We start from the raw sequence: 27,995 nt of genomic DNA, 5'->3' as shown, positions 1-27,995 counted from the left end.
TTGGGGCCTCGCGTGGCGTCCGCGACCCTTGGGCATGTGCACCCCTGCGGTTCGGAGCTGCCACCCAGGCGGCTGGTGTGCGAGCCCGGAAGGCGTGGGGTGGAGATGCGAGCCAAGCTCGCCAGGCCAGGTGAGGGGGCCGGGTGGAGAGGAGGTCATTTGGTCCCCGAGAGGCCTGGGAAGAGAGTCTTGAGGATGCGCTGGGGTGGGCTGGGGCTACGCCGGGAGTCCTGCTTGGAAGCCGGGGAGCGTGAGGGTAGGGACTGGATTGCCAGCGGAACCTGCTAGCTCCGACTCAGCTCCCAGCTGCGGCAGCCAACGTTTTCTCTCCCTGGCTCGCCAAGGGTGGGGTTTGGCCCGCGAGGGGTGCTGGAGGTGGCCAGGCCGGAGAAATTCCTTCCTTTTCCCCTCTGGCTTCGGGGAACGGGTTCCAGGAGCTCGGGAGCTCGGTTGCCAGGACGTCGCTGGGACAGACTAGGATTGCCCGTTGCAACTCCTTCGTGGGACCGAGTGGAGAAACCAAGGCCAGAGAGGGTCTCGAGTCAGGAGCAGACCTGGGATTAGACATGCTGCAGAGGTGTCATTTACAATGCTTTACAGTTATGTATTAATTTGGGTTTGGGGCTAATTTTAGGAGAATACTGGGAAAATAACGGCTAGGCAGAGGTAGGTGGGTTCACAGCAGTTCCACCCTAAAGGGTGCTTATAGATTCCGGGGCTGACAACAGCCGGGACGGGGGCCTCAGTGGTGAGCACAGGGCTTTGCTTGTCCTAGACCCACTCCAAATGAATGGTTAGATCAGTGACTTGGAGGAAGACTTAAAAGGAAAGCCAGCTGGTTCCTGGTAATGATGTAGAGTGGAGAGGAATGACAACTGTACAGTAGGATAAAATCAAGATTCCAGATGATGGCAACCGGGCAGAAGGATGAACCAAGACTAACAAGATGAATGTGACTGATAGTAAATGTTCAGGCCTGTGCTGAAGTTAAGAAAATTAGGTCAGGAATTCAGGACTAGAGCCTGGTTGAGATGCCCAGCAGCCCGGGACCTGGAGCTTCCCACTTGCTATCTGGGGTTGGCTGTGAAACTGCTCTCTGCAGAGACCCTTGCCCACTGAACAGATCCAAGGGGGAAGCAGAATGCTTGGCCCTGGGCCTCCTGGTTGGGCTCCCTGGGTTCTAATTCCAGCTTTGCTGCTTCCTAGCTATGTGGCCTTGTGCAAGGGGCTTAACATTTCTGTGCCTTAGTTTCCTTATTGGTAAAGTGTTCATAATAATCATCCCTTCCTCATGGTGTTTTGAAGCTGAAATGAGAAAATGCATGTAAAGTGCTTAGTAATGAACCTAGCAAATGGTCTTCAACATATATATCTGTTGCTGTTGTTATAGTTTGGTATAGTAATATGCCCACTTCTGGGTCAGGACATTGGCCAATGCAGAGCTTTTGCCTAGGAGGTCAGCAGGGCTCCAGAGGGTCTGCAGTCACATCCTGTTGCAAGGGGGAGTTTAGCTAAGAAAAGACCCAAATACTTTAGGAAGGAGAAGCAGCTGGGACCCAGAGCTGTGGGCTCTTAAAATCAGGTTTGTGACTCAGAATAGGAAAGAATCTGCAGATTTTTAATCTGCCCCCAAATGGAAGGGACAGCTCCTTAGCTACAATGTCCTTCCCACTTGCTTCCAAGCAGCTTGCTGATCCTCCTCCCAGACCGGTTCCAGTGCAGATATGTATGAGTCCCCGTCCCCCCATTCCACGAATACTTACTAAGCACTTGCTAGTGCTGAACTCTGTTTCAGAGACTGCACACTGCAGTAATTGAGAGAGACAAGTGGACAAGTGAACAGCATCCGTCCTGTGGAGGTAATAAAAATAGGTCAGTGTGGTAGGGTGAGGGTGGAGGCTCTCCAAGGAAATGAGAATGGAAACCTGACTAATGACAGGAGTTAGCTATGCAGACATCCAGGGCAATGACTTCCTGACAGAGGGAACAGCCAGCGCACAGACCCCGCGTGGGGACAGAAAGCCCACGTAGCTGGATACAGTGAGGACGGGGAGCAGGAGCTGGGTACTGGTGTCTGGCCTGATGCTCCCACCCCATTTGGGGGGTATCACTCTTTCCTCCTCCAAGCTCACTCGAGCCATTGGTTTGCCGTCTGCACAGTGCTGATTGTAATTGACCTTGATTCATTCCCCACTGTAGCCTTGTGGGGCCCAGGGACTTGGCTTGCTCCTTCTTGGGTCTCCTACCATTCATGGCTCACTGCTAGGCTCACGTTAGACTCCCAGTAAATATTTATGGAATGACTGTGGAAGAGAGGACTTTGATCTGCGATAGGAGCAGGGGTCAGGCACCTGCCCTAAGATGTTAGGAATCACTTCCTGGGCACCACTGGGTCCCCGACTCTGGCCCCTGTTCTCATACAAAGGTGGGGATGACCTGGGCACTCAGGTGGGGTCTGACTGGTAGGAAGAGTTTGTCCCTCCGCACCCTTCCTCCTCAGCTGTGGGGCGGCAGCGAGAGAAGGGAAGGGGGCCCAGGGCCTGACTGCAGCCCTGTTTCTGAGGTGCGGGAGATGATGATGCCACTCCTGGAAACAGGTGTAGCCTGTGGGCTGGGGCAGGGTTGCAGTCTGACTTTGCCTTCTGTTGGGGTTGGAAAGCCTCCAGACGCTCCAGGATGCCCTCCCTTCCTCCTTTCCCTCGGCCTCCCCTCTCTCCTCCCGTTACACTCTCAGGAATGGGGGAGCTTCGGCTCTGTAGGAGGAGAGCCTGTGCACTCTGGGCCAGAGGAGCTCCCTTTGCTGAGGACGTTGGGGCAGAAGTCAGGAGGGCGGAGGAACCCCATCACTCACCGTCTGGGGCCCTCCTCCTTACTCCCTCTGCCTCCTATCATGGCCACATCTACTTCTCTTTTCCCAGGCCTCACCATGGCCTGAAGGCAGCCTGATTACTGGAGCAGGCCAGGCCTTGGCTGGTCCTGCCCTCTGGGGCCCAGTCAAGAGAGGAGAGGGCTGAATAAGGGTGGGAAAGGGGGAGGAGACATGTGGGACTAAGGTGCGCTGGCTGAAGGGGGCTTTGTGCCAGTGGGGTCAGTGGGGAGAGCTTGAAGAGGCTGGAGGGGTACGCACACGGTTGGCTCCAGAAGGAGAGGCCAGGTGCCCAGAGCGGCTTGGAACCAGGGCCTGGAGTTAGGTTTGATGTGTCCACATTTAATTTCTCTTCAAACTGACGTCACATCTGTGTGTCCAGCACTGTTCTAAGCCCGGTATGCATAACTCGTTTCAAGCCTGATAGAAACCCTGTGGTTGTAAATTTTAGAGATGTCAGTTATAGGCTGTCATTTTCACAGATCAGGGAAGTGAGGTAGAGGAAAGAGGTTCTGTAAATTGCCCAAGGTTACAGGTGACGAGGCCAGGACTTGAACCTAGGCAGTCTGGGATCTAGCACATCCTGCTTTTAAGTTCTCTACTCTGAGCTGGGCCGTCCCATTTTGGGACTGGAGTCCCTTCACAGAATGTTCCTGAGAGTCCCCAATGCTCTGGTTAGAAGGCTGGGCTGGCAGGAGAAGGGGGTACAGAGCCCCTGCCCTGTGGGGCCTCTGAGGCTTTGGGGGCCACCTTGGGGGTCAGGAAAGAAGGGTGTTCCGCTCTCTCTTCACAGTAGTTCTCTTTTCTCTGCGTACAAGATGTTCCTTTGTGCACATCAGGGGCTGAAAGCTGGACTGAGGCGCCCTTACCCCAGAGTAGGGTACAAGGCCAGGGGGCTGGGTGTGTCCATGTGTCTCCATGGCCCTGAGATGCCCCAGATGCTGTCAGCGTCTCCTGGTCACAACCCACACCCCCAAGAGTGTTTGTCAGGGGCATGGGACCCAGGCTGTGACGCCCCGCCTTGGGCTAGCTTGTGTCCCCCGGTAGCCTGGGTCCTGCCCCTGTTCCCACAGCTGTGTTTACGGCTTGTGCTGTCTCTAGGGAATGTCCCTGCTGGCTGGTTTCTCCTCAGTCACACTGACTCCCCTTCTGCAGGCCTCCACCATGGACAGAAGCCAGTCCTGGCCCCTCCCTGGTGTCCCGGCTTCTTTTGCCAGGCCCCGAAGGCCCAGAGGATGGCTTGAGTGTTTTCCAAGGTCTGGCCGTTCATCTAGGGTGGTAAGTGCTCTGCCGTTGTCCTTTGTACACCCTGGGGCCCCTCGCAGCTGGGGTGGGGGGCAGAGGTGGGTGTGGAGCTGCCTGCAGTGGATGTGGTTTGGGGGGTGAAGGGGAATCCCTACAGAGGCGGCAGGCGAGGTGCCGCTGCTCAGCACAGTGGTGGGGGTCAGGTGGGGGTGGGGAAGGGGGAAGCCTCATTTGCTTAGCAGGACAGGTGGAGGAGGGGCTCCCTGGGTCGGTGACAAGGGTGATGGTGGGGGGTGGGGGTGAGAGCTGCTCCCAAGGCAACATGTGCCTAGTTTCAGGAGGCTAATGGGGCAGGGTTGGGTAGTTCAAGGCCAGGCTGGGAGCATAGTGGGGGATGGGAAGCTGGCTTGTTTCTAGGGTACAGACACCGCACCAGGGGAGTGCATGCAGGGAAGGTGGGGATTACCCCATTCCTCCCCGAAAGGGTGCTGACGCCACCTCCCCACTATGGCAGCCCTGAAGGTCCTGTGAGGTCTGGTGTGGGGAGGTGCCTTTGTGATGAGGAGGGTCTTGCTAACCAGGGGCGGGGAGAGACCCTCCACTATTCATGGGGCATTCCTGCGAGGGAAAATACCAGTCTTCTGGACATGGCCAGAGGTTTCCTTGGCCGTCTAGCTCACCTCCCCTCCTTATGGGCAAAGAAACTGAGTTACAGAGGGGAGAAGTGACTTTTCAAGGCCCCACAGTGAGGACGTGCAGAGCCAAGTTTAGATCAGGTCTCCCGGATTCCAGGCAAGCACAGCGGCCTGATCTGCTGGGGAGGACACACCTTCTTGTCTGAGCCTGCTTCCCGTCCCGAGAAGGCACGGCTGATCTGCGAGTGAGAGGTGGGGATGGGGTTTCCACCAGCCCTTCCTCTGGGGACCTGAGATGCTGGGAGGGGCCCAGGACGCCATCGTCCTGGTTACCGTGTTTACCTGAGGGGCTGGAGTCCAGCTGGCACCCCCGACAGGGACCCTGTGCCGTCCCCAGAACAGAGGGCTGTTTCTGAGCAGTAGCCCTCCCTCCTCTGGCCTTGAGAGATCTTTGGTGGAGCCACAGCTGCTCAGTATCTCCCCTAGCCCCCACAACACTGTTGCCCCTGGGGAGTTGGCATTCAGGGTGCCGAGCGCCCTAGAGAAGGGGCTGAGAGGGGGAGGGTGGATGTCCAGCCCAAGCCTGGATGGGAAGAGAGAAAGCCCTGGGAAGCAGGGCCTCCTCTCCCAGGGGCTGTCCTGGGTGTGCACCTGGCCTCACGCTGGCGGCAGGCTCTGTGCCACCAGCCTTGGGCTGGGGCCAGGAAGAGGAATCACTGTAAGTGGGAGAGGCAGGTGTCCCCGGTCAGCCGGAGATCATGACTCGGGGAGCACGTGAGTGAAGAGGGCAGCAGTGGGCCAGGCACCTTCTCTCCGTCGGCCCCACCTCTGCCCGCAGCTCGAACCCGAGTCCTGAGCTCCCAGCCTTCCTTCTGGGTCCACAGCAGCCCCCCTGGCAGAATTTTTTTGTGTTCACCTTGTTGTCTGGGTGATTGGATGGAACTCATGCCAGATACGCTGCCAAGGCCACCCCGAGGGGCTGCCAGCTGGGGCCCCGTGAGTGCAAGGGCTGCTGGTCTTGTGACGTGGCACCTGTCTGCCAGGCCCGGGCATGGGTCCAGCGTCACGCACACCCAGGGCTCCCGTCAGTTGACTATTTTGGGCTCTTGCTGACCTGGGCCAAAGTCGGGCTTTAGCCAAGAGGGCCCTGAAGCAGCTCCCCCTGTCCCCAGAGGCCGGCTCCGATTTCTGCTATATAAACAGAGCAGGACATGCTGGCTTGGGGAGAGCTGCCTGTCCTGAGCCTGTTCAGCTGGTGTGCGGCCTCGGCTGGGCAGGACAGGCTGACCGGGCAGTCACGTCTCTTCCCTCGGAGCTCCCCAAGGCTGCCGGGAAGAGCCTGCATCCAGTCCTGGGATTCTCCCTTGGTGCAGCTGTCCGGGGTCTGTGAGCCAAAGCAGATTGTGAGGAGGAAGCTGGTGAGTCTTAAGAATGGGGAAACTGAGGCATAAGAGCTGGACTATTGGGACCTTTTTCCATTGTGACTGTCTGCTTTGTGGTTTCTTTAACCTTGAGAGGAGTGGGGGAGGAGGAGGGAGAAGGGTGGCCAACATCCTGAGGAACGAGAGGTAGGGGCTTGACGACAGTTGCATGATGGGAGTGGGACCTGGGAGCACTTCGTGATCGAGAACCAGAGGTGTGATGCCCTTTTTCTGCTCCCTCGGGGATTTCCAACAGGGTCTCGAGCCTCCTCTTCTGTTGGCCGGGCATGGGTGAGGCACTGGTGTGCCCAGGCTGGGGAGGGACACTGGAGTGAGCCAGGTGTCGATCAGGGCACTTCAGCACAGGTTCTGGAGGAGGGTCCCCGGGTTCCCCAGCTGGTTGGGACTAGGAGGCAGACCCCTGGGCTCGGCTTCCCTGAGCCCTCCAGCCTGGCCCTGCTCTTCTTGCCCGGCTTCCCAGCTGGTCCTGGTGCCTGAGAAGCAGAGCTGGAGTGAGGCCTGGCAGGTCTGCCAGCCAGCCCGCCACAAACATGCTCCCCAGGCCCCGGGCCAGGGGCTTGGGCCTGGCCTGGAATAAGCGGCAGCTCCTTACGTGGGAGGCTCCTGTGCGCTCCTTTTCAGTTCTTGAAAAAAAAAACAAACAAAAAAAACTTTTTCCCTTTCTGAACGTGAGTCTCTAAACGAATCCAGAGCCTGTGACTAAAAATACTTTAACAATAGGAAAATGCATCAGTCTTTCCGGCTGGGGCTCATTATCACAGGGTTTTTATTTTGGAATTTGAAATTTTGCCCAAGGTGGCTGGGTGGAGACCCTGGGCAGGGGCAGGGGAATTTGGTGGGCCTTGATGTCCTGCAGGGTGGCAGCAGTGGGAGACCCTGGTGGGGAGGGGGGTGGAGGGGAGAGGAGCTGGCCAGGAGCTGAACAGATGGTCAGGCAGAGAAGAGGTTGGAGGAGGGAGCAAACGAGGTGTGGGCAGACCTTTCCCAGAGGAACTCCATGGTCTCATCTGGGTTCCCAGCTCTGGCTGTTCTTCCTGAAGTCTAGTCTTATTCCTTTGCACTGTGTGTTAATTCCTTCTGGCCTGAGAAGGGAGTGGGGGTCGAGAAATCACTGAACTGAAGATGACTTCTGTGGAGAGAGGCCTGCCCTCCTTAATTAACTGGCTTCCTTCAGGGTATTAATTGAACACTTGCTGCACACGGAGTCTGGAATTTTCTGGTGCTGGGTGGAGCCACATCTGTGGGCACACTCTCACTTCCTTTCCCTGAAGCCCTGGAGAGGGAGAGATGGAGATGGGGTTGCTTTTTTCCTCCAGTTCTTGAAGAAGGTGGCCACTGGCTCCTTAGTTGGTGTCTGCTTTCCCTGCACGTCCTAGGATCCTGCTGCGGGTCCCCAGGGTCCCCAGGGTCCCTGCCCCCAGCCACTGCTCCATTTCACTGTGGAGCCTCCCGCTTCTGTTAGCAGATTGAATTCTTTTTTTTTTTTTGGAGATTTTATTTATTTACTTTTAGAGAGAGGGGAAGGGAAGGAGAAAGAGAGGGAGAGTACATCGAAGTACGAGAGAAACATGGATCAGCCAGCTGTCTCCTACACGCCCTCAGCCAGGAACCTGGCCCGCAAGCCAGGCGTATGCCCCGACTGGGAATCAACCTGTGACCCCTTGTTTGCAGGACAATGCCCAGCCCACCAAGCCATATCAGTCAGGGCAGCAGATCGAATTCTCACAGCACTGGGACCTGTGACATTGTCTGCATTGGACAGATGAGGAAACAGCCTTGGAGAAGGCAAGGGACTGGCCCCAGATCGCACACCAGGTTTGCTGGCTCCTGGTCACAGATGCCTCTGAGAGCTCCTCTGTCTAGTGCCCCTGCCTGGGGCTGGGGAGAGAGGCGTGGTCGTGGCAGGGCCTGGGCCAGGGCCCGGAGGTCAGAGCCAGTGGCCTGGACCTTGCTCTGTACCCTCAGTTCTCAGAGCTGTCCCTGGGAAGCCCCTTGGGGCAGTAGGCAGCATGTCCCCACCCCCAGCACAGATCCCTGTGCCCACTGCCAGGGCAGGAAAAGGAAGTGGCCAGGTCAGCGCAGGTGGTAGGTCCTGGGGCTGAGGAGGGGAAGCTCCCTGGCCACTTCTCAGAGAGAGGATGCAAAGCTCACTCCCTCTGCCCACCCCAGGGAAGGGTGTGGAGGCCTGTGGGTGGGGATGGTCTTGGTGAAAGTAGGGCAAGTTCCTGCCCTCTCTGCCCAGCAGCGGAGGGGGCCGGCCCGAGGCTCAGGGACGTTGTGGGAAAGGGGCTGTGCAGTTCCACTTCCTCCATGCCCTATTCACCCAGGTCCACACCCTCCCTCTTGGCTGGGGAACATTTGGGGTGGCCCTGGGCTACTTACTGTTGAGGATGTATGAGGGGTCCCCCTGCCAAGGTGGTGAGGGAGACAGGGTTTTGCCCTCACGTTCACACATTGGTGGGGACGGGATGTGGTCGGACACATGGGAAGGACCCATAAGACGTGACTAGGAGGGGCAAGGGCTGACTGAGTTGTTCAGAAAACACAGTATGTTGACAGAAAACATAGCGTGCGAAGACCCTTTTCTAATGTCAGATAGTATGGCCTCTCCTCACTCAGAGTTGTGTACTGAGTATGTATGGAGGGAGCAAGTAAATAATGAGAAACAGCCACTGTTTCTCTGTGATTTCAGGAACACACGCTTGAATGAGTTTGTACTCAGTAAATTCCAGTGGCATCTGCACCATTTGCATATATGTATATCGCTGTCATTGAGGCGTGGCTATTTTTTAATTAAATGTATATTTTGAAAGTATAACAGATATACAGAAAAGTGTGTGAATGGTCGGTGTGATATTTTAAAGGGTAGTTGGACGAGTTTTCCAGAGTGAGCACACACGGTGGCCGTCTGCAGAGTGTGGACCGGAGCGCTGCCAGTCCTTTCAAAGACCTCTCACAGCCGCTGCTGTTTCCCGCTTACAGGCCGTGCTGTGCGCCTGGTTCTGCGGTGCCCTTGGAAGAACGACGGGGGCCCTGGGTCCGGCACAGAGCTGAGAGCTGGGGGAGCTGAGCTTGAGTCCTGCTCCCAAACCTCCATCTCTTCATTTGTAAAGTGGGGTCCAGAATTCAATCCCAGAAGGCTGGGGAGTGGGTTAAGTGGAAGAATCTGTGTGAAGTGCCCTGGGCTGACCCTTGACTGGTATTCCCCATGCCCCCAACTCCCGGTGAGGATGGGCTTATTATGAAGTTAGGCTGGTCCTGGAGGTTGGCATGTGAGCTGAGGTCTTGGGGGATCAGCAGGGTTAGAAGGAAGAGGAGAGATATGCCCAGCGGGTGGTGGGAAGGGTTAGCCCAAGGCCCGTAGATGGGGGGAGGGAGGGGGGAGGGTTACGAGGGTAGATGGGTGGGTCAGGCCTGCCGTGGGAGCTCGACATGGGTGGCTGTCTGGTCTTCAACTCGACCTCTTCCATCCCTGCGCTTCCTGTGTTATCACGGCCCTTCCTTACCTTCCAGTTCTCCCCTCTAGTTTTAGATACCTCTCCCATCATTACCTGCTTCATCATTACCTGTCCCCCACCCAGCCCCCACTCCCGGGAGCTATTTTGCTCTTGAAGACTAGACTTCTTAAAGGGGGAAGGGTCCTGTCTGGGAACAGCGGACACTCTAGGCCTCCCGAGGTCTGCATCAAGTACGCCTTTCCCCGCAGTCCTGCTTCGCCGGATGCCATCCCGGGTCAGAGCTCCAGCCCACCCTCCAGCCCACCCTCCCTGGAGGGCATTGGCCAGCAGGGATAAGGCCCAGGGCCCTCAGACCCCTCTCACCTCTCTCTCCACTGTCTTAGGTTAGACCGTCCACATAGGTGCCTAATGGGTGGCCCTGGGTGTGCTCCCACAGAGGGACTCTGCCTTTTTCTCCTGTTTTCAGAGTGTAGTGTATTCAGTCCTTCCAGCATCCTCCACCTCCACAAGCATGGCCAAGTGGCAGGTGCGCTTGCCTCCCCTCCCCTCTGCCTTTGCAACAGCAAGACCGCCGCAGCCTCCAAACTGGCAACAGCCAGGGAAGGGGGGGCCTGGGCTGCAGACACAGATTTGGAGGCTAGTGCTGAGATGTGGAGATTTAGGCCAGGGTTCTGGACAGCTCCTCAGCACATTTGAGTTCCCTGGGGATCCTGGGTGGGCCTCCTGGGTGGGCCTCCCCAGGGCAAGGAGGGATGGCCTGTGCTGCTTTTTACAGATGGAAAGTTGGGGAGAAAAGGCAGGTGCTAGGGCTCCAGGCTGGCTCAGCTCTCAGAGAACTGGTAAGGCTGGGCTTGAGCGCACACAGGTCACGCCACAGCTAACACACCTGTTTGTGTGGTGGGGGATGGAGAGAAGAATGCTGATCTGGCGAATCATCTTTTGCTGACATGTTAAAATTATTTTTATCTTTTGAGGAAGGCCCTGTTGGGTGGAGGGGTGCATCCCTGGGTGGGATGGGGGGCTGGGTGGCAAGCCTAGTTTCACCAGCCCAGACTTGCTCTGTGGGCCTGAGCAGGGTGCAGCTCCTCTGGGAGCCCTTGTGTCCTAATCTGCAAAATGGGAGAACAGGAAGTATATTGGTGGTTCAAGCCTTTTTTTGTTTTTTTTTTTAACACTGGATCCTTTTTTTCCCCTAAGCAAAATCTTTGCAAAAACCCAAGACGAAAAATAAAAACAAACTTCCACTTAAGTTTGGGGTGGGGATCCTGGATAGGGATCCTGGATGGGTTGCCTTGGCATTATCTTGCCCATGCTTCCCCTTTACCCAGGTGGCCCTCAAGGATCTCCGGAAGATAGCTTGGGAAAAGCCAGAGATCTCTGAAGACTGGTCCATGTGGAGAGTGCAGTGGGGGAGTTCTGGCGGGTCCTGATCAGATCTCTGAGTGAGATCGGCATTACCTGAAGACTGCTCCATCCTTGGTGGACAGTGGGGTTTGGAAAGTGGAGACAAGATGGTTAAGGGGCAGTTTTCTTAGTGGGTGAGGGCACGGAAAAGGGGAGGTCACTGGCCTCACTCCGTGGGTCTGCTGCCGCTGCTTTCAGGTACCAGGGAGGCATGGGCTGTGGCTGGCAGTAGGAATGGGAGATCCAAAAGATGTTCCAAAATAGAATTTCAAGAAAAAAATGAAAAGTTACATGTGGGGCATCGGGAGCAGACACTGGGTGACAGGAGGAAGTGCAGAGATGACAGGTGCTGTCTGGAACGGATGGAGTTGGAGGTGCTGGCAGGACCCTTGAATGGGCAGAATGAGGGCGGGGGGTGGGGCACTGAAGACACAGGCAGGTGGAGTCTGTGACGGGAGATGAGGGTGGATGTGAGGTGCAGGAAACGCCACAAGGGCAGAGGGGATTGCTGTAGGATGACCAGATGAGGTGAGACTGAGGTGGGTGAGTTCGGGCTCAGGGGAAGAAGACGCTGGTCATGTTGACTTGCAGGGGAGAAGGGGGCTGCATGGGTCCCCTGTGTGTGTGTGCCTGCGCTTGCGCCCACGTGTAGGGGGATGACTCTCTTCTTATGAACATTACCCTCCCTTCCTCTCTTACCTAGCGGGGGCGGGGGAGTGGGGCCTCCCCAGTCTAGGGGCAGAATGGGGGTGGAGGGGTGACAGCCAGACCCGGGAAGGTTCCAGGTGGCTGCAGGCTGGTCTGTGCCCTGATATAGCCTTGGAAGGCCTGTCCTGCTCCTACAGGGCAGATCAGAACTACTCTTTACACAGGTGTTGGAGGTGAGGTGGGAGTGTGGGTGCTCCCTTACTGGGGACAGGGGAAAGCGGGAAAAGACCTCCTAGCGATACAGGCAGTGGCCCTGGGTTTCATCACCGCCGCCCCCCCCCCCGTGGGCCACCACTTTCCTGTGTGACCTTGAGCAAGTGCCATTATTTCTGAGCCTGTTTATTTATAAAATGGGGAAGAGTCTGCACAAATGCTGAAAGACTTCTCAGGCTCCACCCGGTTCTGAAATTCGGTAATTTCCCACCAGAGTTCACTCAACCTGGAAGGGACTGTGGAGGGGACTGGTGAAAAATGAAGTTCCGCGGGTGGAGTAGAGCCCACTGGCCCGCCCGTCTTCGGCCTGGCAAACTCCTGCCCTCTGGAAGGTACTTTGCATAGGAAAGTGGGGGGAGAGAATAAGGCTCAAACTGAGCCTTGGGGTAGCCTGAGAACTTGCTGGGGAGACCCTGGTGGGAAAGACTGGTCAAGTGCATGGGGCTGAGGTGGGGGTGCAGGTGCCTCAGGTGCGTCCCTGAGTGCCCGCCCCAGTCCCAGGCCTTCAAGAAGGGCTTGGGAGGGTGCAAGGCGGAGCAGGTCAAGGGAGCCAGAGGGAGCGGGTGCGGACGGTCGTGGCTCCCGGGAGCAGCTGGAGGATGAGGCGATCCTGGTCGGGGAAGCCCTGCGGCCGTGGCTCTAGAGCGCCCTCTCCTCGGGCTGTGGCCCTCCCTGGCGGGTTATTTCGGACCTGGGGACCCCGGGCCGGGTCCTGAGTCCGGCGGGGGGTGCCTCAGGAGTCCACGAGCTGCTATTTTTAGCCTGCGCAGTGGGCGCGAGGGGACTATTTATAGATCAAACAGTCCGGGCTCCTTGCGTCAATGGAACCCCGCGTGCGTCACCCGCGGAGACATTCCAGGCCCCCTTCTGGCTCCGCCCCCTCGGGCTCCCCGGCCCGCGCCGCCTCCTGCCGGAACCGCACCGCCCCCCGCGCCCTTGTATGGCCAGGGCTCGAAGGCCGTGCGTCAGAAGCGCCCCCGCCCCTCTCCGTGCGTCACGGAGCGCTTAAGAAGAGGGTCGGTTCAGCCGGGGAGCCCCAGTGGCGGAGGCTGCGAAAGTTGAGGGAGTGTGAAGGACTTCTGAAGCGCACTCGGGATCAGGCTGCAACTCGGGGTGCTGGTCCAGGGCAGGGGGAGCAGGAACCGGCCGGGTAGGTATCCCCGCGGGGATCGTGCAGCTCATCAGAGCTGTTCTGGTTTTTTAGGGGTTTTTGCATGAAGGAGATGGGTGTACGCGCGGATAGAAAGGATGTTGTGGGGTATTCATGCAGGAGAGCGGGTGTAGGATGCAGCTCTGGCGTTGGGGTGGGGAGCGGTTGGAACGGGATGAGGACCCAGATTGGATTAGAATCTACTCATCGCGGGGTAACGGGGTAGGGGGGAGTGTCTGTGCAAGGTGGAAGCCTCAGGGGGTTAGGGTTGGCGCCAGGAGTCGAGACTTATTCTGTAGGAAGCTGGCTGTAGTTCAGTCTCTCAGGGTGCCTAGCTGGGCACACGGCGCCCTGGACTTGGGTGCTGATGGGATTCTCAGTACACTGGGGGGAAAGGTACATAGAGCTTCAGCTGCTGGGATCCATCTGACTCCTTCCAGGATTGGATTTCCAAAAGGGTCTCCTCCCTGCCAGCTTGTCAGCCCCTTCCTCATGCCCCTAGTAGTTTTCTTTACACTTTAGAGGCTGTGGCTTAGTTTGCAGGGATCCAGCCTGAAGTTTCTGCCTGGACTGTGTTAGGAGACCTCTTGGTTCCCCATGGAAATAGCCAGCATTGGTGGCTGAACCGTGGGGGAATCGCTGCTGCATGCTGGAATAAAAGAGTCTTCTTGGGGCAGGAGCAGGATCTCTGGAAGCACAAGGAAGATCGTTGTAGCTGTAGTTTGGATCCTCTGTGTGTGAGAGAGAAGAGAGAGGTGGAAACCCTGGATGACAGTTGTTAACACTGGAGTCTCTGTTGTGTTACTACCTGGAGGGCACCCCCCACTCCTTGACCCCCATATAGTCACCGGTCTCCCCCCATAGTGCTTGTTGGATCATACAAGTAGGGTGAAGCCTGAGGCGGCTTCAGCATAACAGGTGCAAGCCACATTGTTGCCAGGACCTGCCTGAAGCCGGATTCTCCCCCTCCCTCCTTCAACCCCGCCTCTTCCTCCTCCCTGTGGGACTGTGCAGTCGTCCCCACCCCCATGTGGGTCCGTATCTTGTGCCATTAAGTACCTGCATGGGGGTGGAGGGAAGGTTGGTGGGGGTTGATCCGGATGTGGGATGTCCAAGTGGAGAAACAGGATTTGAATAAAGCTGGAACGCCCAGCCCTCCGTGGCAGCTGCCTTTCCTCCACCTCAAACCCATCCCTGTCCAGGCTCTCCTAGTGCAGGCAGAGGTGGCCACCCTTCTCTCTCACCGGTGCTGTGTGCCTGGGGATAGGTGCCACTGGGTGGGTGGGGCCAGAGCTTCCAGGGGCTCTGTTTTCTGGGCTGGTTGGGGGAGTGTTACGTCAGGGGTGGTGCTAACCCAGCTAGGAGCCCATGGAGGTGGGAGAAAGGCTAGAACCAGAGGACTCCTTGGACTCTTGGCCAGGAGGTGGTGGCAGCCCTTGCCCCTTCCCACTGTCCCCATTGATTGTGGTGCTCTGTTCCAGCTTGCTTTCTTACCCACCACCCCTCCCTGACTGGTGAGGCTAGGGCCGTGCAGACCCCAGGCACGGAGATGGGAGGGGACGCTGTTCTAGAGCCTCTTCTCTGTTAGTTTGTGACCAGTCTGGGACGTAAGGGTTCCCAGCTCTGCTCCTTCAGGCTCCTCAGGTGGGGAGTGTAGCCCCCTTTGTCGGAGCTCCTGAATTTTTCCGAGCACACTTCAGTGGAGGGACCCAGGCAGTGGCAGGATGTCGCTGCCCTCCCACCAGCAGGCTCCTTCTCCCTGCAGAGCCACTGCAAGTCCTCTGGTGCACTCCAAGAGTTCTCCTATAAATATTACAGAGAAAAATGCTTTGGGGGCAGCAGAGAAATTCCTCCTCGGGACTGTCCATTCTCCTGGACGTCCAAAGGGCTGTACTCTCCTCCCTCTGGCCTCCCCTCAGGCTCTTCTCAGCATCTGGCCTTTCGAGGTCTGGAGCCAGGCTGCCCAGCCCACTGGGGAGCTGGGGACGGGGTGAGGAGGCCTGGGCCCTCTTCCTCTTTGCCCCTGGGAGCGTCCCATGCAAGGACAGAATGGATACTGTCCCCCAGATGGCAGGACCAGGGTGTGTGTGGGATCTTCAGGCTTTGCTCAGTATGCAGGGTGGGGCTAGGGAGAAGAGGCAGGTTCATCGCTGCTTAGGCCAATATCTTAGACAGTGAGGCCTTCACTCCCAGCTCCTCTTCCATTGCAGGATGTCCTTCTTCCTCAGTGCCGTGAGGGGAGGGAGGGGGGCTTGCAGAGACTAGGTGGTGCCTGGGAATGTTCCCATGAGTGTCAGGTTGGAGAGACGGCATATCTGTTCCTGGAGACTGGGCTAGGGCTGAGCCTGGCTGCCTCTCCCACCCACCCTTCTCCCAGCCCTCACCCGTGCCTTGCCCGGTGAGGGAGGACAGGGGCTGGAAGAACACAGCTCTCCCTACCCCCTTCCAGCAGAGAAATGCTGGCTGGGTGCCTTCCTAGGTCCTAGGGTTCCCAGACTGACTGGGTGTGGCCGGCCTTCCAACTGAGCCCACTCTCACTGGGCCTTTGCCCAGCAGTTTTTTGTGACAAGGAGGTTGAGATGGTACTGTGGCTGGGGGTTAGGATTCCTGGGCTCTGTGGTGGACTGTGACCCTGAAACCTCGGGATCCCAGGTCTGGTTGGCATTCTTGCCACCTGGCCGCTCGGGGGTCTGGACTTAGAGGTCAGGCTCCAGGCCTTCCTCACTGATTCCCTGCCCCCTGCCAACCCCTTGCTGTCTTCCCTCTCCAGAGATGCCCTGTATCCAAGCCCAATATGGGACACCAGCACCAAGCCCGGGACCCCATGACCACCTGGCAAGTGACCCCCTGACCTCCGAGCTCAGCAAGCCTGCCATGGACCTGGCCAGCCCCGAAGCGGCTCCCACTGCCCCCACTGCCCTGCCCAGCTTCAGTACCTTCATGGACGGCTACACAGGGGAGTTTGACACCTTCCTGTACCAGCTTCCGGGAACAGCCCAGCCATCCTCCTCAGCCTCCTCCTCAGCCTCCTCCACATCATCATCCTCAGCCACCTCCCCTGCCTCTGCTTCCTTCAAGTTTGAGGACTTCCAGGTGTACGGCTGCTACCCCGGAACCCTGAGCGGCCCCCTAGATGAGACCCTGTCCTCCAGCGGCTCTGATTACTACGGCAGCCCCTGCTCGGCCCCATCTCCACCCACGCCCGGCCTTCAGCCACCCCAGCTCTCTCCCTGGGACGGCTCCTTTGGCCCCTTCTCACCCAGCCAGACTTACGAAAGCCTGCGGGCATGGACAGAGCAGCTGCCCAAGGCTCCTGCCCCGCCCCAGCCGCCAGCCTTCTTTTCCTTCAGCCCCACCACCGGCCCCAGCCCCAGCCCCAGCCTGGCTCAGAGCCCCCTGAAGCTGTTCCCCTCTCAGGCCACCCACCAGCTGATGGAGGGAGAGAGCTATTCCATGCCCACGGCCTTCCCAGGCCTGGTGCCCACCTCTCCACGCCTTGATGGCCCAGGGATGCTGAACATGCCTGTGACCTCAGCTAAGTCCCGGAGTGGGGCTCCAGGTGGAAGCGAGGGCCGCTGTGCCGTGTGTGGTGACAATGCTTCGTGCCAGCATTACGGTGTCCGCACCTGTGAGGGTTGCAAGGGCTTCTTCAAGGTATTGGGCTGCCCTGGGTGTGGCTTTTCATGAGGAGTGGGGATGGGCTGGTCTCCCCCTCCAGTGGGGTCTGTGGTAGCCTCCCCTGGGTTCTCGCTACTAGTCCTGCCTTCCAGGGAGGTGCAGCCCTGCTGTTCAGGGCCCTGGGAGGTGGCATGGGGCTGGGACCTTTCATGTGTGTACTAGGGCACTCATGGCTGTGTGACCACAGTGCAGTGGAGGGAGGTGTGAGCGATGGGCAGAGAGTGTGGGCTGCAGGGGTACCAGGGGGTCCGTCCCAGTGGCCAGCCTCGGGGTTTTCTCCTGCCGTCCTTCCCCCACTCGAGGTCCTGGTGGGAAGGGGCCCAGGCGCTCGTGTTCCTGGCATGAGATGAAAGGAGCTGGGAAGAGGGCTTGGTGCTTGAGGGCTGGGGGTGGACTTGGGAACAGGCTCTGGGTTTGTCCCCGCTCTGGGTGCTTGCTTAGCTTCCCGTCCGCGCTCCCGCCCCCACCCCTCCTCGGCCCTGCTCGTCTGCCCCAAGGGAGGGACAGGTGGATGCAGGCACATAAGAAGTACAGGTGCCTGGGCTGCCAGGGGGCCCATGGCCCCTAATCTGGTGTCCCAGGGGTCTTCCTCCTGATGCAGAACCTCCCCCAATGTCCCCAAGACGTTTTCTTCCCCCACCCTTCCACCGCTCCCTCCCCTGCCACCCAAATGTTAGAAAAATAGCTGTGAACAGAGAGCGCTTTTGTCTGTGATGGCAGCAGGATCTGGACGGTCCCCTCCCCTGGGCTCCCCCCTCCCCACGCTCTGACAGCCTGTTCCGTGTTGTCCCCCCTCCAGCGCACAGTGCAGAAAAATGCCAAGTACATCTGCCTGGCTAACAAGGACTGCCCTGTGGATAAGAGGCGGCGAAACCGCTGCCAGTTCTGCCGCTTCCAGAAGTGCCTGGCTGTGGGCATGGTGAAGGAAGGTGGGTGGCTGGGACAGAGGCAGGCCTGATGGGGTGGTGGCGGCATCCGTCCTGGTGGGCCGCAGTGGGGGGCATGCCTGGACCATATTTCCACCCCACCCCCAGTCAACCTGCCTTCCATGTGGGCAGTGGTCCCTGTGGGGTACCCCCAGGTCTCAGGGGCTCTAGGTCGTTGGAGCTTCCCAGCTGTGTGCAACACAGAGAGGCCCTTTCTGGGATCCCTTCGTCCCTTCGTCCCTTCCTCACCCCTGCCATCTCTTCGCAGTTGTCCGGACAGACAGCCTAAAGGGACGTCGGGGGCGGCTCCCTTCAAAGCCCAGGCAGTCCCCAGACGTCTCCCCAGCCAATCTCCTCACCTCCCTGGTCCGGGCACACCTGGACTCGGGGCCCAGCACAGCCAAACTGGATTACTCCAAGGTGAGCCCTGCCAGCCCACCCCCAGGGCCTGTGCACCTTAGGAAAGGCCCCTCCCCAGCTGGACAGGCTGAGAAAAGAGGAGCTCCCATGGGCTGACCAGATGGGAAGATGCACCCCCTGGGGTGGGTGCCCAGTCAGGAAAATGAGCTCCTTCCAGCAGCCCCCACCGTGGGTATTTGGAACCGCAGGCACGGGGTGGACAGCATCTCAGGTCCTCTCTCACCCCCGGGGTCTGGCCTCTGAGGTGTGACGTGGCTGTGCATGGTGGGCCTTGTCCAGGGCCCTACGCCCTGACCCCCCGCCCTGGGCTGCCCCCCAGTTCCAGGAGCTGGCGTTGCCTCACTTTGGGAAGGAGGATGCTGGGGACGTGCGGCAGTTCTACGACCTGCTCTCGGGGTCCCTGGAGGTCATCCGCAAGTGGGCCGAGAAGATCCCCGGCTTCGCTGAGCTGTGCGCAAGCGACCGGGACCTGCTGCTGGAGTCGGCCTTCCTGGAGCTCTTCATCCTCCGCCTGGCCTACCGGTGAGCTGCCTGCCCTCCGCCCAGCCCCTCCCCCGTTGCCCTGCTCGGGAGCCCCCCTGACCGCCACCTGTCCGCTCCCCCACCAGGTCGAAGCCAGCCGAGGGAAAGCTCATCTTCTGCTCCGGCCTGGTGCTGCACCGGCTGCAGTGCACGCGAGGCTTCGGCGACTGGATCGACAGCATTCTGGCCTTCTCTCGGTCCCTGCACGGCCTGGTCGTCGACGTGCCTGCCTTCGCCTGCCTGTCCGCGCTTGTCCTCATCACAGGTGAGGGGCCAGTCCTGTGGGTTGGGAAGGACTCGAGGGCCCTGGGTGGACTGGAGTCTGACACTCCTCGGCCCCCACATTGTGAAGTTAGGGTGACTAGATGCAGAGAGAGGCTAGTATTTGCTGAGGGCAACCCTGCTGGGCAGAACTGGGGTTCGGGCCCAGCTGCATCGGACCGCAAGGCCCAGGCCAGTCTGTGAATGATCCCAGTTGACCCAAGGTCCAGACTGTGTAGGTGTTGTGTGTGGCCTAGGTTGTGGTTTCTTTTTAAAGTCTTACTGAATTATGTTGTGTAATTGCTCAAAGGATAAATTTGCACAAGCTAAGGACCCTCATGTAACCAGCACCTGCGTCAGACGCAGGCATGACCAGTGCCCCAGAAGCCCTCCTTGTGTCCCTCCCAGTCACCAGCTCCCCCAGGGGTGTCCTGACTTCCAACAGCACGGGTTACTGTGCCTGCCTGCTGGGCGCTTTATGTAAATATAATTATGCAGGGTGGGCTCTGGGCATTAAATGTGGAGGTTTTCAGAACTCTCTGTTTTATTTTGTAAAGCACCCGAATTTTCCCCTTTCCCATTTTTACTTAAATTTCACAGGAGACCCAGCTATATAGGACAGACCCTGAGGCTCTCTGGGCAGAGGAGGGAGTGGTGGGTTTGAGGCCAGCTCTCCCTGAAGGTGGCCTCCAGGACACCTCTGCTCAGCTCCAGGGCTCCTCGGGACAGTTTGGGGGGAAGACAAACCAACCACTGGCCTCATCAGAAAACTCGGCTAGGATTTTCACTCTTTTTTTTTTTAACCTTGGGCAAGTCATTTAATCTCTCTGGGCCTCAGTTTCTCCCTGAGAAGATGAGGATAATGCCTTCCTAGACTTCTGATGGGCTCATGTGCGTGAGCGTGCTTTTGCAAAGTGCCGGAGGAGTTCCGGAGGCGGGCGAGGCCAGGTCTCGGGGAGGTCCGGTCCTCGGATGGGTGGTCAATCCTCTGCCTTCCTCACAGACCGGCACGGGCTGCAGGAGCCTCGGCGGGTGGAGGAGCTGCAGAACCGCATCGCCAGCTGCCTGAAGGAGCACGTTTCAGCCGTGGCAGGCGAGTGCCAGCCGGCCAGCCGCCTGTCCCGCCTGCTGGGCAAGCTGCCTGAGCTGCGGACCCTGTGCACGCAGGGCCTGCAGCGCATCTTCTACCTCAAGCTGGAGGACTTGGTGCCCCCTCCGCCCATTGTCGACAAGATCTTTATGGAGACGCTGCCCTTCTGACCCAGCCCAGGAACACGCGGCCTGTGTACGCGCACTCCCACGCCACCCCACGTGCCTTGAGCCCACAGTCCTCAGACTCCCGGAGCACTACCCCCTGCCTGGGCTGCAGCTGCAGACTGACCCGCCTCCTCACTTGCTTTGGGAGGTCATCCCCTGTGGGAGGGGGATGCATTCTTGGGGGAGACCCCTACTATTTGTCTTAACCCCCCATCCCAGCCCTGGCCTTCGTGTTTTTGTAAGATAAACCATTTTTAACACACACTGCCATGCTGTAAATAAGCCAAATGTTGCTGTAAATACAGGAAGGAAGAGGTTGAGGGGGGGCAGTCGAGAGGGAGGGATGGGCCCCCACCAGCCTTTCCCAGCCTCTTCCATACTGGCTCTCTCTGCCGCCTCCTTCCACATGTACATAACCTCGCTCTAGGAGGAAGACACGTGACAGATTCTGACATTTATATTTGTGTATTTTCCTGGATTTATAGTATGTGACTTTTCTGATTAATATATTTAATATATTGAATAAAAAATAGACATGTAGCTAAAACTGGGATCCTATCTCCGACATGCCCCTCCCCCAACTCCATGACAACACGAGAGACAGCGGCGCCCGGATAAGCCTCGTGAGTTACCAGCCTGAACTGACAGGCCTCCGCTCACCCGTCTGTGGCCGGTGAATAACAGTGGCGTCTGCTTCACGGGCCTGTTGGGCAGAAGCACTCAGACTAGATTCGGACCCTAGAAAGCCCCCGCTCTCCTGTCTGTGGACGGGCCTGCAGTGGAGGCTGGCTGGGATGAGAGCAGTGCAGCCCTAACCTGGGGCAAGGATGTCTGATCTGGCTCCCATGTCTGTAAATCAGGGAGAGGCACAGCCTGCCTCGGGTGCTGCTGGAAATCTGGGTGTGTGGGTGTGGTGCTCAGCCTGTTCTGGGCACCCTCATCTTCAGCCTTCCTCCCCGAGTGCCCTGCACCCTGGCAGCAGGTCCCAGGTTGCTGGCAGGCCCTGACTTCTTGGCAAGAGGATTGTTCTGAGGTCTTTACCTGCCCTCTGGTAGGTTTCCAACCTCAGACCTCATCAGTTGCTTAGTCAAGCTGGCTTAGAATGCAGATTTCCAGACTCCACCAAAGACCTGAATTTGGTGAGGGGTGAGTCTGTGAATCTGAACTTTTACCAAGAACCCGGGTGCTAGGGCTGCAGGTGGTTGGGGGTGCCACTCTTCTGAGAAACATGAATCTCGATGGACCCCCACCTGGGGCCCGAGGGAGCAGCCGTACAGCATCCCGCCCCTCACTGCTCTCCGTGACTGTCTAGCTGCACAATTTCCTTCCTGAGGCCCCGGAAGGCGGTGCCCCTCACGTGTGCTCCTTACGACCCATAGGGTCCTTGGCCTAGGAGCCACTTCCTGGGTGAGTCTCTGCCTCCCCTGGGCCTCCGACTGGGTGAGGGCCGCCCCGGTTGGATGGAAGTCAAGCACGAGAGGGCTCTGCGCAGGAGTCGGACAGAGTCAAGGGCCTTCCCCAGGGCTCCAGTCAGCCTGCGGGTCCTCAAGGAGGCCCAGCCACGTGCCCTCGCTCGGGTTCTGGGAAGACAGTCCAACACCAGGCCTCCTGAATGGTCCACGTGGTGGTGACGGGGGAGCCCTGGTGTCTGTGCGCACTGACTGCCGGGTGTGGGCCTCCGAACACTTGTCCCTGCTGCGCCCCGCCCCCTCCCCAGAGCTCCTGAGTGAGCTGCTGTTGCAGCACCTGGCTAGGCAGGGGGCCGGGGTGTCAGGAGATCTGCCTCCGTTCTCAGCCCTGCTTTCAACTCCATGCTGCTCTCCTAGAAGTCGTTTTCCTCAGCCTGGGGGGTTGTAGGGGAGGTAAGTCTGGTGGCGATTCCATGGTTAGGAGCAGAGGTTGCTGGGAAATCTCGCACCAGCTGTGTGTGGACTGAGTGCTGCTGCCTTTGTGCGTTCTCCTCCATGACCTGCCTTTTCCCTGCACAGACGGACGTGGAGCACGGGGTAGCTCCTGGGGAAGGGAAGGAACCACTCAGGTGCCCGTGGAGGAGCCAGGCTTGGGGAATGGGGTGGGCAGTGGAGCATCTTGGCCCCTAGAGACCTCTCAGCCCCGCAGTACTGATGATGGCTACCACACATTATGTTCCACTGCCCACTGGGTTCTTTTCATGTATCAGTTATTTCAAGCCCTCGCTATCGTTCCGTGAGGAAAGTGTGGTTATCCTCACCTCATGGCAGATGGTAAAGGACTCTGGAACCAGACTGCCTGGGTTTAAATCTTGGCTACAGCTGTGGAATTTGGGGCAAGTGACTTCTCCTTTCTGTGCCTCAGTGTCTTCATCTGTAAATGGCGAAAAATAATTGTGCCTATTCCATAAACTTGCTAAAATGGTTACATGAATGAATGCATGCAGTGTTTCAAACAGTGCCTAGCACATAGCAAACACCCAATAATAATAGCTATTGTTTTTACAGAAGAGGAGAATTCATGTCAGAGAAAGGAAATGACTTTCCCAAGGTCATTTGGCTTGTAAGTGGCTGAGTTAGGTGTACCTAGCCACTAGGTCTCCCTGCCCAGGGCCTCAGGTATAAAGGAAGCTCCAGGAATGGTGGCTCCTTTTCAGAACTCCAGCTACTGGGGTACAGGGCAGGGGGCTGATTTCTGCAGCCCCGCCCTGCCCCGCCCTGCCCCGCCCAAGGGCCGGAGCCTGCAGACAGGCCCTTTCTTTCTACTGAGCAACTGGAAGAACTGGCCTCCAAGCCTTGCTAGGGGCTGGGAGGGCGAACAAGGGGGCATTGAGCCTGGTGGGGCCTCACAATGGCCGCTCTGTCCCGGCTGGCCGGGGGCTGGGCCCGTTTCCGACGGGGACAATAGTCAAAAGGCAGTGACGCTAGCAGGGCCTGGAATCCCAGGCGGGATTTTCCAAGGCCTCAAAGCCTGCTGTTTGTCTTCACACGGAGACCCAGGAAGCCTGCCTCCTGTGTCCCCCCCATCCCACCCACGCTGGGCCCGGTGCCTAGGGGCCCTGGCCCCATCCTTAGCCCTAAGGTGCCACTGTGACAGGCAGGCAGGGGGTGGTGGTAGCTTTGAGGTCTAGGGTCTGAGTGGGTGCTGTGCACCCCAGGCGTCTGTGCCTAATGGCCTTTCCCTGGGGACTGGGATGGAGGAAGCGGCCCCACACCTGGGCTCCAGCCACTAGGACTTGGTTATGGAGGGAGGTGGTGAGGGTCGGCCTCGAGGCGGCTGAGAAGCTTCTGAAGGTCATGGGCAACCTGACTTCCACACTGGACTTGAGCTGTACGGTGCCACATGGTCGGGTCTGATGTCCAGTGTGTCGGGCTGTGCAGCAGGCAGCTTTGTGGCTACAGAAGGAAACCTGTGAGAGAACCTGCCAGGGGCTGAAGGTCGTTGTGACGGGATAGTCAGTAGGTTGCTAGTGATGTTCTTTTGTGGCCAAGAGGCAGCTGTGTGTTGGGGGCAGTGCTAGGTTCCCGTCGTGTGGAGCTGGGCCTGGTGAGTCCCAGAAAGTTTTAGGTTAGACCTGGACAAGCCACAGTGCCCACCAAGCCCTTGACTGCCGCAAAGACTCTGGGCCACTGGGCTTTCTCAGGAGACAAGGCTGAAGGGGTGAGACTCTGTCCATCGGCCCTGTAGCCCAGGCCAGGCCTGGCCTTGCAGCCCCACCGCTCAGCCAGCAGCTGCTCTGTCCTCTCTGGATCGGCCAGGCCCTGCCTGGAACCTCTGCCTCCACCCCAGCTCCAGGCTCAGGCTTCTTCCAGGCTCTGCCTTGGCTCCAGCAGGGGGTGCATCTGGCTGATGGGACTTTGAAACCTCCAGCTCCCTGGGGTGAGGACAGGAAGTAGTTAGTGCAGAGCTGAGTAAGAGCCCCCTCCCCCCACCCCCAATATGTCCTTCCCCACACAGCCAGGGACACTCTGAGGTGGGGGGGGGCACATGCCAGGGTCCCCAGCAGGACTCAGAGCTGCCCTGGAGGCTATGGGGCCCCAGAGACTCTGGCCTTGGCTTCTGCCACGTGCCCTCGCTCCTTGCCTTTGGGCTTATGCTCCAGTCATCCTCCCCACAACCCTGGCTCTGCCTGCTGCGGACCCTGCCCCTGCCACTTGAGGTCTCCTCAAGGTCTGACTCAGGAGCTGGCACTGTCCAGCCCCTACTCAGGCGTGGCTGAAGGGACTGGGACTGGCGGCTGGGCCAGGGGGCAGAGCGCTGGGGGTGGGGTAGCTGCCCGGCTGCACTCTGTGTTAGCAGGGAGCAGTGTCTGGCTGCAAGCCAGGCAGTGTCCGGCTGCAAGCCAGGCAGGCGGGGTACCCTCCTAGTCTGGCACATCAGAGAGAAGGCCCCCCCCACCCCGGGGGAGCCCAAGCAGGGGACCTGGACCCCATCCCATGTAACTGGGATATCATGAGGATCAACAGAGATGTCCGCCGCTCCACCAGGGAGAGAATCAGCCCCTAGAGGGAGACAGACTCTCTGACAAGGGTAGGTGAATGGCCCTTTGCTTTTGCAAGAACGGTTACACAGAATCCTGTGCCCTAAAGAACAACAGACACACATGCCTCCCAAAGGAACAGACACACAGACTTTGCAGGATGGAGAGAGGACTTCTTACCCCTGTGGGACTAACACAGAAATAAAGGCTCATCCCCACCCCATCTTGGCCAGAAGGACAAACAGACCTTCCCAGAAGAAGAGGTGCACCTCCATTCCCCCACGTGGAAGGGCAGACCCCCCCAGCCCCCCAGGGGAACTGGCAGCAGACGTGACAGTCCAGGTCTAGAGGCTGCCTGGTGATGCTGGGCTGGGAGGTGCCTCTTTCTCACGCTCTCTGTCACTCTCTCGTCCGCCCAGCCATTTCCTCTGCCTCGGAGGAGTAGGGCTGGGAGTGACATCCCAGAAAGGGTGGGAGAACGAGGAGCCCCTGCCCAGGGTTCCAGGAGGCAGGTGTCCGAAGGGGACAGCTGGTCCTCCTCACCCCTGAGACCCAGCCTTGTGAGAGTGTCAGCAGGCAGGGTGCTGGCCACCCAGCCAGGCTGGTCACCGTCAGGAGCCCCCAGCCTGACGTCAGTCCCACTTATTGTTGTTGCTGGGGCCTGAGTCATCCGTGTGACGCCACAGGGGTCAGCTCTGGAATGGCTGGGGGTGGCCTGCAGGGCCAGCTTCAGGGATCGGCTCTCCCTTGGGGCGTGCACTAGGATGGGTGGGGACATCCGAGGTCACACTCATCATGCACAGCCAGCTGCCTACTCCCAAGGTCTCAAGGTCCCTCCAAGGGGCCTCCAAGGTCCCTCCACTGACCTTTGCTGCAGGCCTGGCTCAGAGTGCCTCAGCCAATTGCCCATCCGCCTGCTGGCTGTGGCTCGGCTCTGGCCAAGAAGCCCTCCCCTTTCCTGCCTCGGAACCCTCAGTTTGCACCCTCGGTCCTCAGTGAGACCTCTTTCCCCAACTCTTTTCTTTCCTCTTCCCCGGGAAGCCTCCCCAGAATAATTCACTGTAGCCCTACTTCTTTCTGGAATCACCTTCCAGAAACCCCTTCCTGCCCATCTCCACAGGCTGTGGTCCTGTGTTCTCTGCAGCTGTGCTGGTTTTCCTCTGGTGCCCCGTCCCCTCCCAGCTTGCTGAGAGCACGGTTCCTCTTCACTCCAAACACTTCATTTTCCACCGAGGCCTCAGACATCTCTCTGGAGTGACAGCTGCGGCCTCCGTGCTGGCCCCCTCTGGCCCTGCATAACCTGCTGTCATTTCTTTCATGCCACTTGTTGTATTCTCTTGCCCAGGGATGTCTCCTGGTCCATTTCCTCTGCAAGGCTCTGAACTCCCAGAGGACCAGCGTTGTGACTTGTCCACCTTGGAACGACATGGGCCTACTAGCATGTGGACAGTTATATATGTGCGGCATGAATGAATGAATGAATGAATGATTACATCTTGATCATCAGGGGTAGTGGCATAGGATGGGAGAATTCATTCCACATAGTCTCTTTATTTTGACCAAGGCCTGCCTTCCCTGGCAGGACCACCCTCATGTGTATAGGACCCAAGGACAGAGGCATCATGAGAACTACCTGATAAGGATTCAGAAAGGTAAGAGGAGGCAAGTCTTGGCCAGCATCTGAGCTCAAGATAAGAGAGGTGAGAGGATTCAGCCTCATTCTCAGGCAGGAAAGGCTCCATGGACAGGGTGCGTTTTGGAGTAGGGACGAGAATGGGTAAAAGGACTGGCGGAATGAGGAAAGAGTAGCTGTGTGGCCTTGGCAAGTACTTTAGTCGGGGTTCCCCGGGAAAACAGAACCAAACAGGAGATACGTGGAATTGGCCCATGCCAGTATGGAGGCTGACAAGTTCCGAGACCTGCGGTCAGCAGGCTGGAGACTCAGGGGAACGGAAGGTGTAGTTTCAAACGCTGGGAGCCTCAAGACCAAGAAGAGCAGACATTTCAGTTCAAGTCTGAAGGCAGGAAAAACCAATGTCCCACCTTCGAAGCTGTCAGGTGGGAGGAGATGCCCAGGTGCCCGTGCCAGGGTCAGGCCTTTCATTCTGTTTGGGGTGATTGCATGAGGCCCACCCTCACTGGGGGTGGCAATCTGCTTTACTCAGCCTAGGGATTCAAGTGTTCATCTCATTCGGAAACACCCTATGGACAGACTCAGAATAATGGCTGACCAGGTGTCTGGGCGTTCTGTGGTACAGGCAAGCCAGCACATAAAACCGGCCATTAAAGCCTGTCACTACATATCCCCAAGCCTCAGTCACATTCTGTGTAAGTTGGGGGGATGTAATAGTTCTCTTCAAAGGTGGTTGCAGAAATCAATGCAAGGGTGCATGTGAGGTGCTGGCCTGGTGCCTGGGAAGTCTCAGTGAATGGTGGTATGGATGATGATGATGTCATAGATGATGATGATGTCGAGATGGTGGCAGCAAAGGGCCCTGAGACACACAGACTGTGTTGGAGGTAGAAAGAGGTCAGTCACTCCCCTCACTCACTGCAGTGCCTGGGAATCAGGCTCTGGTCCCCCCTACCCCAGAGTTCTAACCTCCCAGGGTCCTTATCCTTCGGCTCCTCGCAGACCCTCCCCTCTTAGTATTTTATCCCGATTCTCTCCTGGTTAAGTAAGGCCAGGCTCCGGAAAAGGTTGCTTGGTCTGTAAGGCAGGCAGCTTTCTCGGGCTCTGCAGGTACTCTGAGGCTGCCTGGGGAGAGATAACCACAGCTGGGACAGAGACGGGCCAGGGCCCAAGGCTGCATGGGACAGAACTATGGGGGGGGCGGGAAGGAAGGGGAGAGGGAATAGATGGAGTGGGGAGATCAGCCAGAAAAGGGGGTTGAGTAGGGGGGTTTGGAAGAACTGGGTGGGAGGAGGAAGCCTAAAGGGCAGGCAGGTGACAATGGTATGCTGGAGCCAGCTGGTCCTTGTACTCAACAGCCAATTGTAACTCTGGTGGTTAGAATGTAATCTTTCATTCATTCTGAACTCTGCATTCAGTGATGGCTTGTAGCTTGAAATTGGCTGTAGTGAAAAATTGGCAAATTCTACTACTAATCAAGGCATTTCTCCACTGGAGAGCAGGTGTTGGGGGCGGCGTACTGGAGTGTGGTGGTGTGCTGGAGGGGGAGAGTGGGGAGACCAGAAAGAGAACTGCAGAGGTAAGGAGTCCTGCATTTGAATTCCAGGTTCTGCCGTTTATCCAGTGACCTCAGCCAAGTAACAACGTCTCCCAGCATCTATTTCTTCATCTCTGTAGGATTAAATTAATTAACATATACAAAATACTTACAATCACGCCCTTTCCAT

General features: G+C 58.0%; 1 protein-coding gene across 5 annotated transcripts; it reads left to right on the top strand.

Moving 5' to 3' along the window:
* The first annotated feature begins 5 nt into the window (after positions 1 to 5).
* On the top strand, positions 6 to 20,447 carry NR4A1 (nuclear receptor subfamily 4 group A member 1). 5 transcript variants are annotated; one of them, XM_045829412.1, is made up of 8 exons: positions 6 to 130; positions 4,022 to 4,144; positions 15,892 to 16,775; positions 17,599 to 17,728; positions 17,994 to 18,145; positions 18,465 to 18,667; positions 18,754 to 18,932; positions 19,932 to 20,447. In XM_045829412.1, the coding sequence occupies exons 3-8, from the start codon at positions 15,894 to 15,896 to the stop codon at positions 20,186 to 20,188; spliced, it is 1,803 nt and encodes a 600-aa protein (XP_045685368.1). In that variant the 5' UTR covers positions 6 to 130; positions 4,022 to 4,144; positions 15,892 to 15,893; the 3' UTR covers positions 20,189 to 20,447. The 5 variants fall into 5 exon arrangements, with proteins under 5 accessions (XP_045685368.1, XP_045685369.1, XP_045685367.1 ...); XM_045829413.1 differs by lacking the exon at positions 6 to 130 and adding an exon at positions 3,249 to 3,264; XM_045829411.1 differs by lacking the exons at positions 6 to 130; positions 4,022 to 4,144 and adding exons at positions 5,942 to 6,164; positions 12,186 to 12,303.
* The last annotated feature ends 7,548 nt before the right edge of the window (positions 20,448 to 27,995 follow it).

The sequence above is a fragment of the Phyllostomus hastatus genome, unplaced genomic scaffold (assembly GCF_019186645.2).
Source record: "Phyllostomus hastatus isolate PE091 unplaced genomic scaffold, TTU_PhHast_1.1 phas_scaffold_93, whole genome shotgun sequence".
Lineage (NCBI taxonomy): Eukaryota > Metazoa > Chordata > Mammalia > Chiroptera > Phyllostomidae > Phyllostomus > Phyllostomus hastatus.
The sequence above is the reverse complement of the archived record's forward strand: the minus strand, read 5'-3'. Positions and strand labels throughout refer to the sequence as shown.

Excerpts from the sequence above, each read along its gene's own strand:
- NR4A1 (XM_045829412.1), top strand. The coding sequence starts at position 15,894 with ATGCCCTGTATCCAAGCCCAATATGGGACACCAGCACCAAGCCCGGGA. Across the intron at positions 16,776-17,598 it reads GTTGCAAGGGCTTCTTCAAG|CGCACAGTGCAGAAAAATGC; the intron begins GTATTGGGCTGC and ends TCCCCCCTCCAG. Across the intron at positions 18,146-18,464 it reads CCAAACTGGATTACTCCAAG|TTCCAGGAGCTGGCGTTGCC; the intron begins GTGAGCCCTGCC and ends GCTGCCCCCCAG.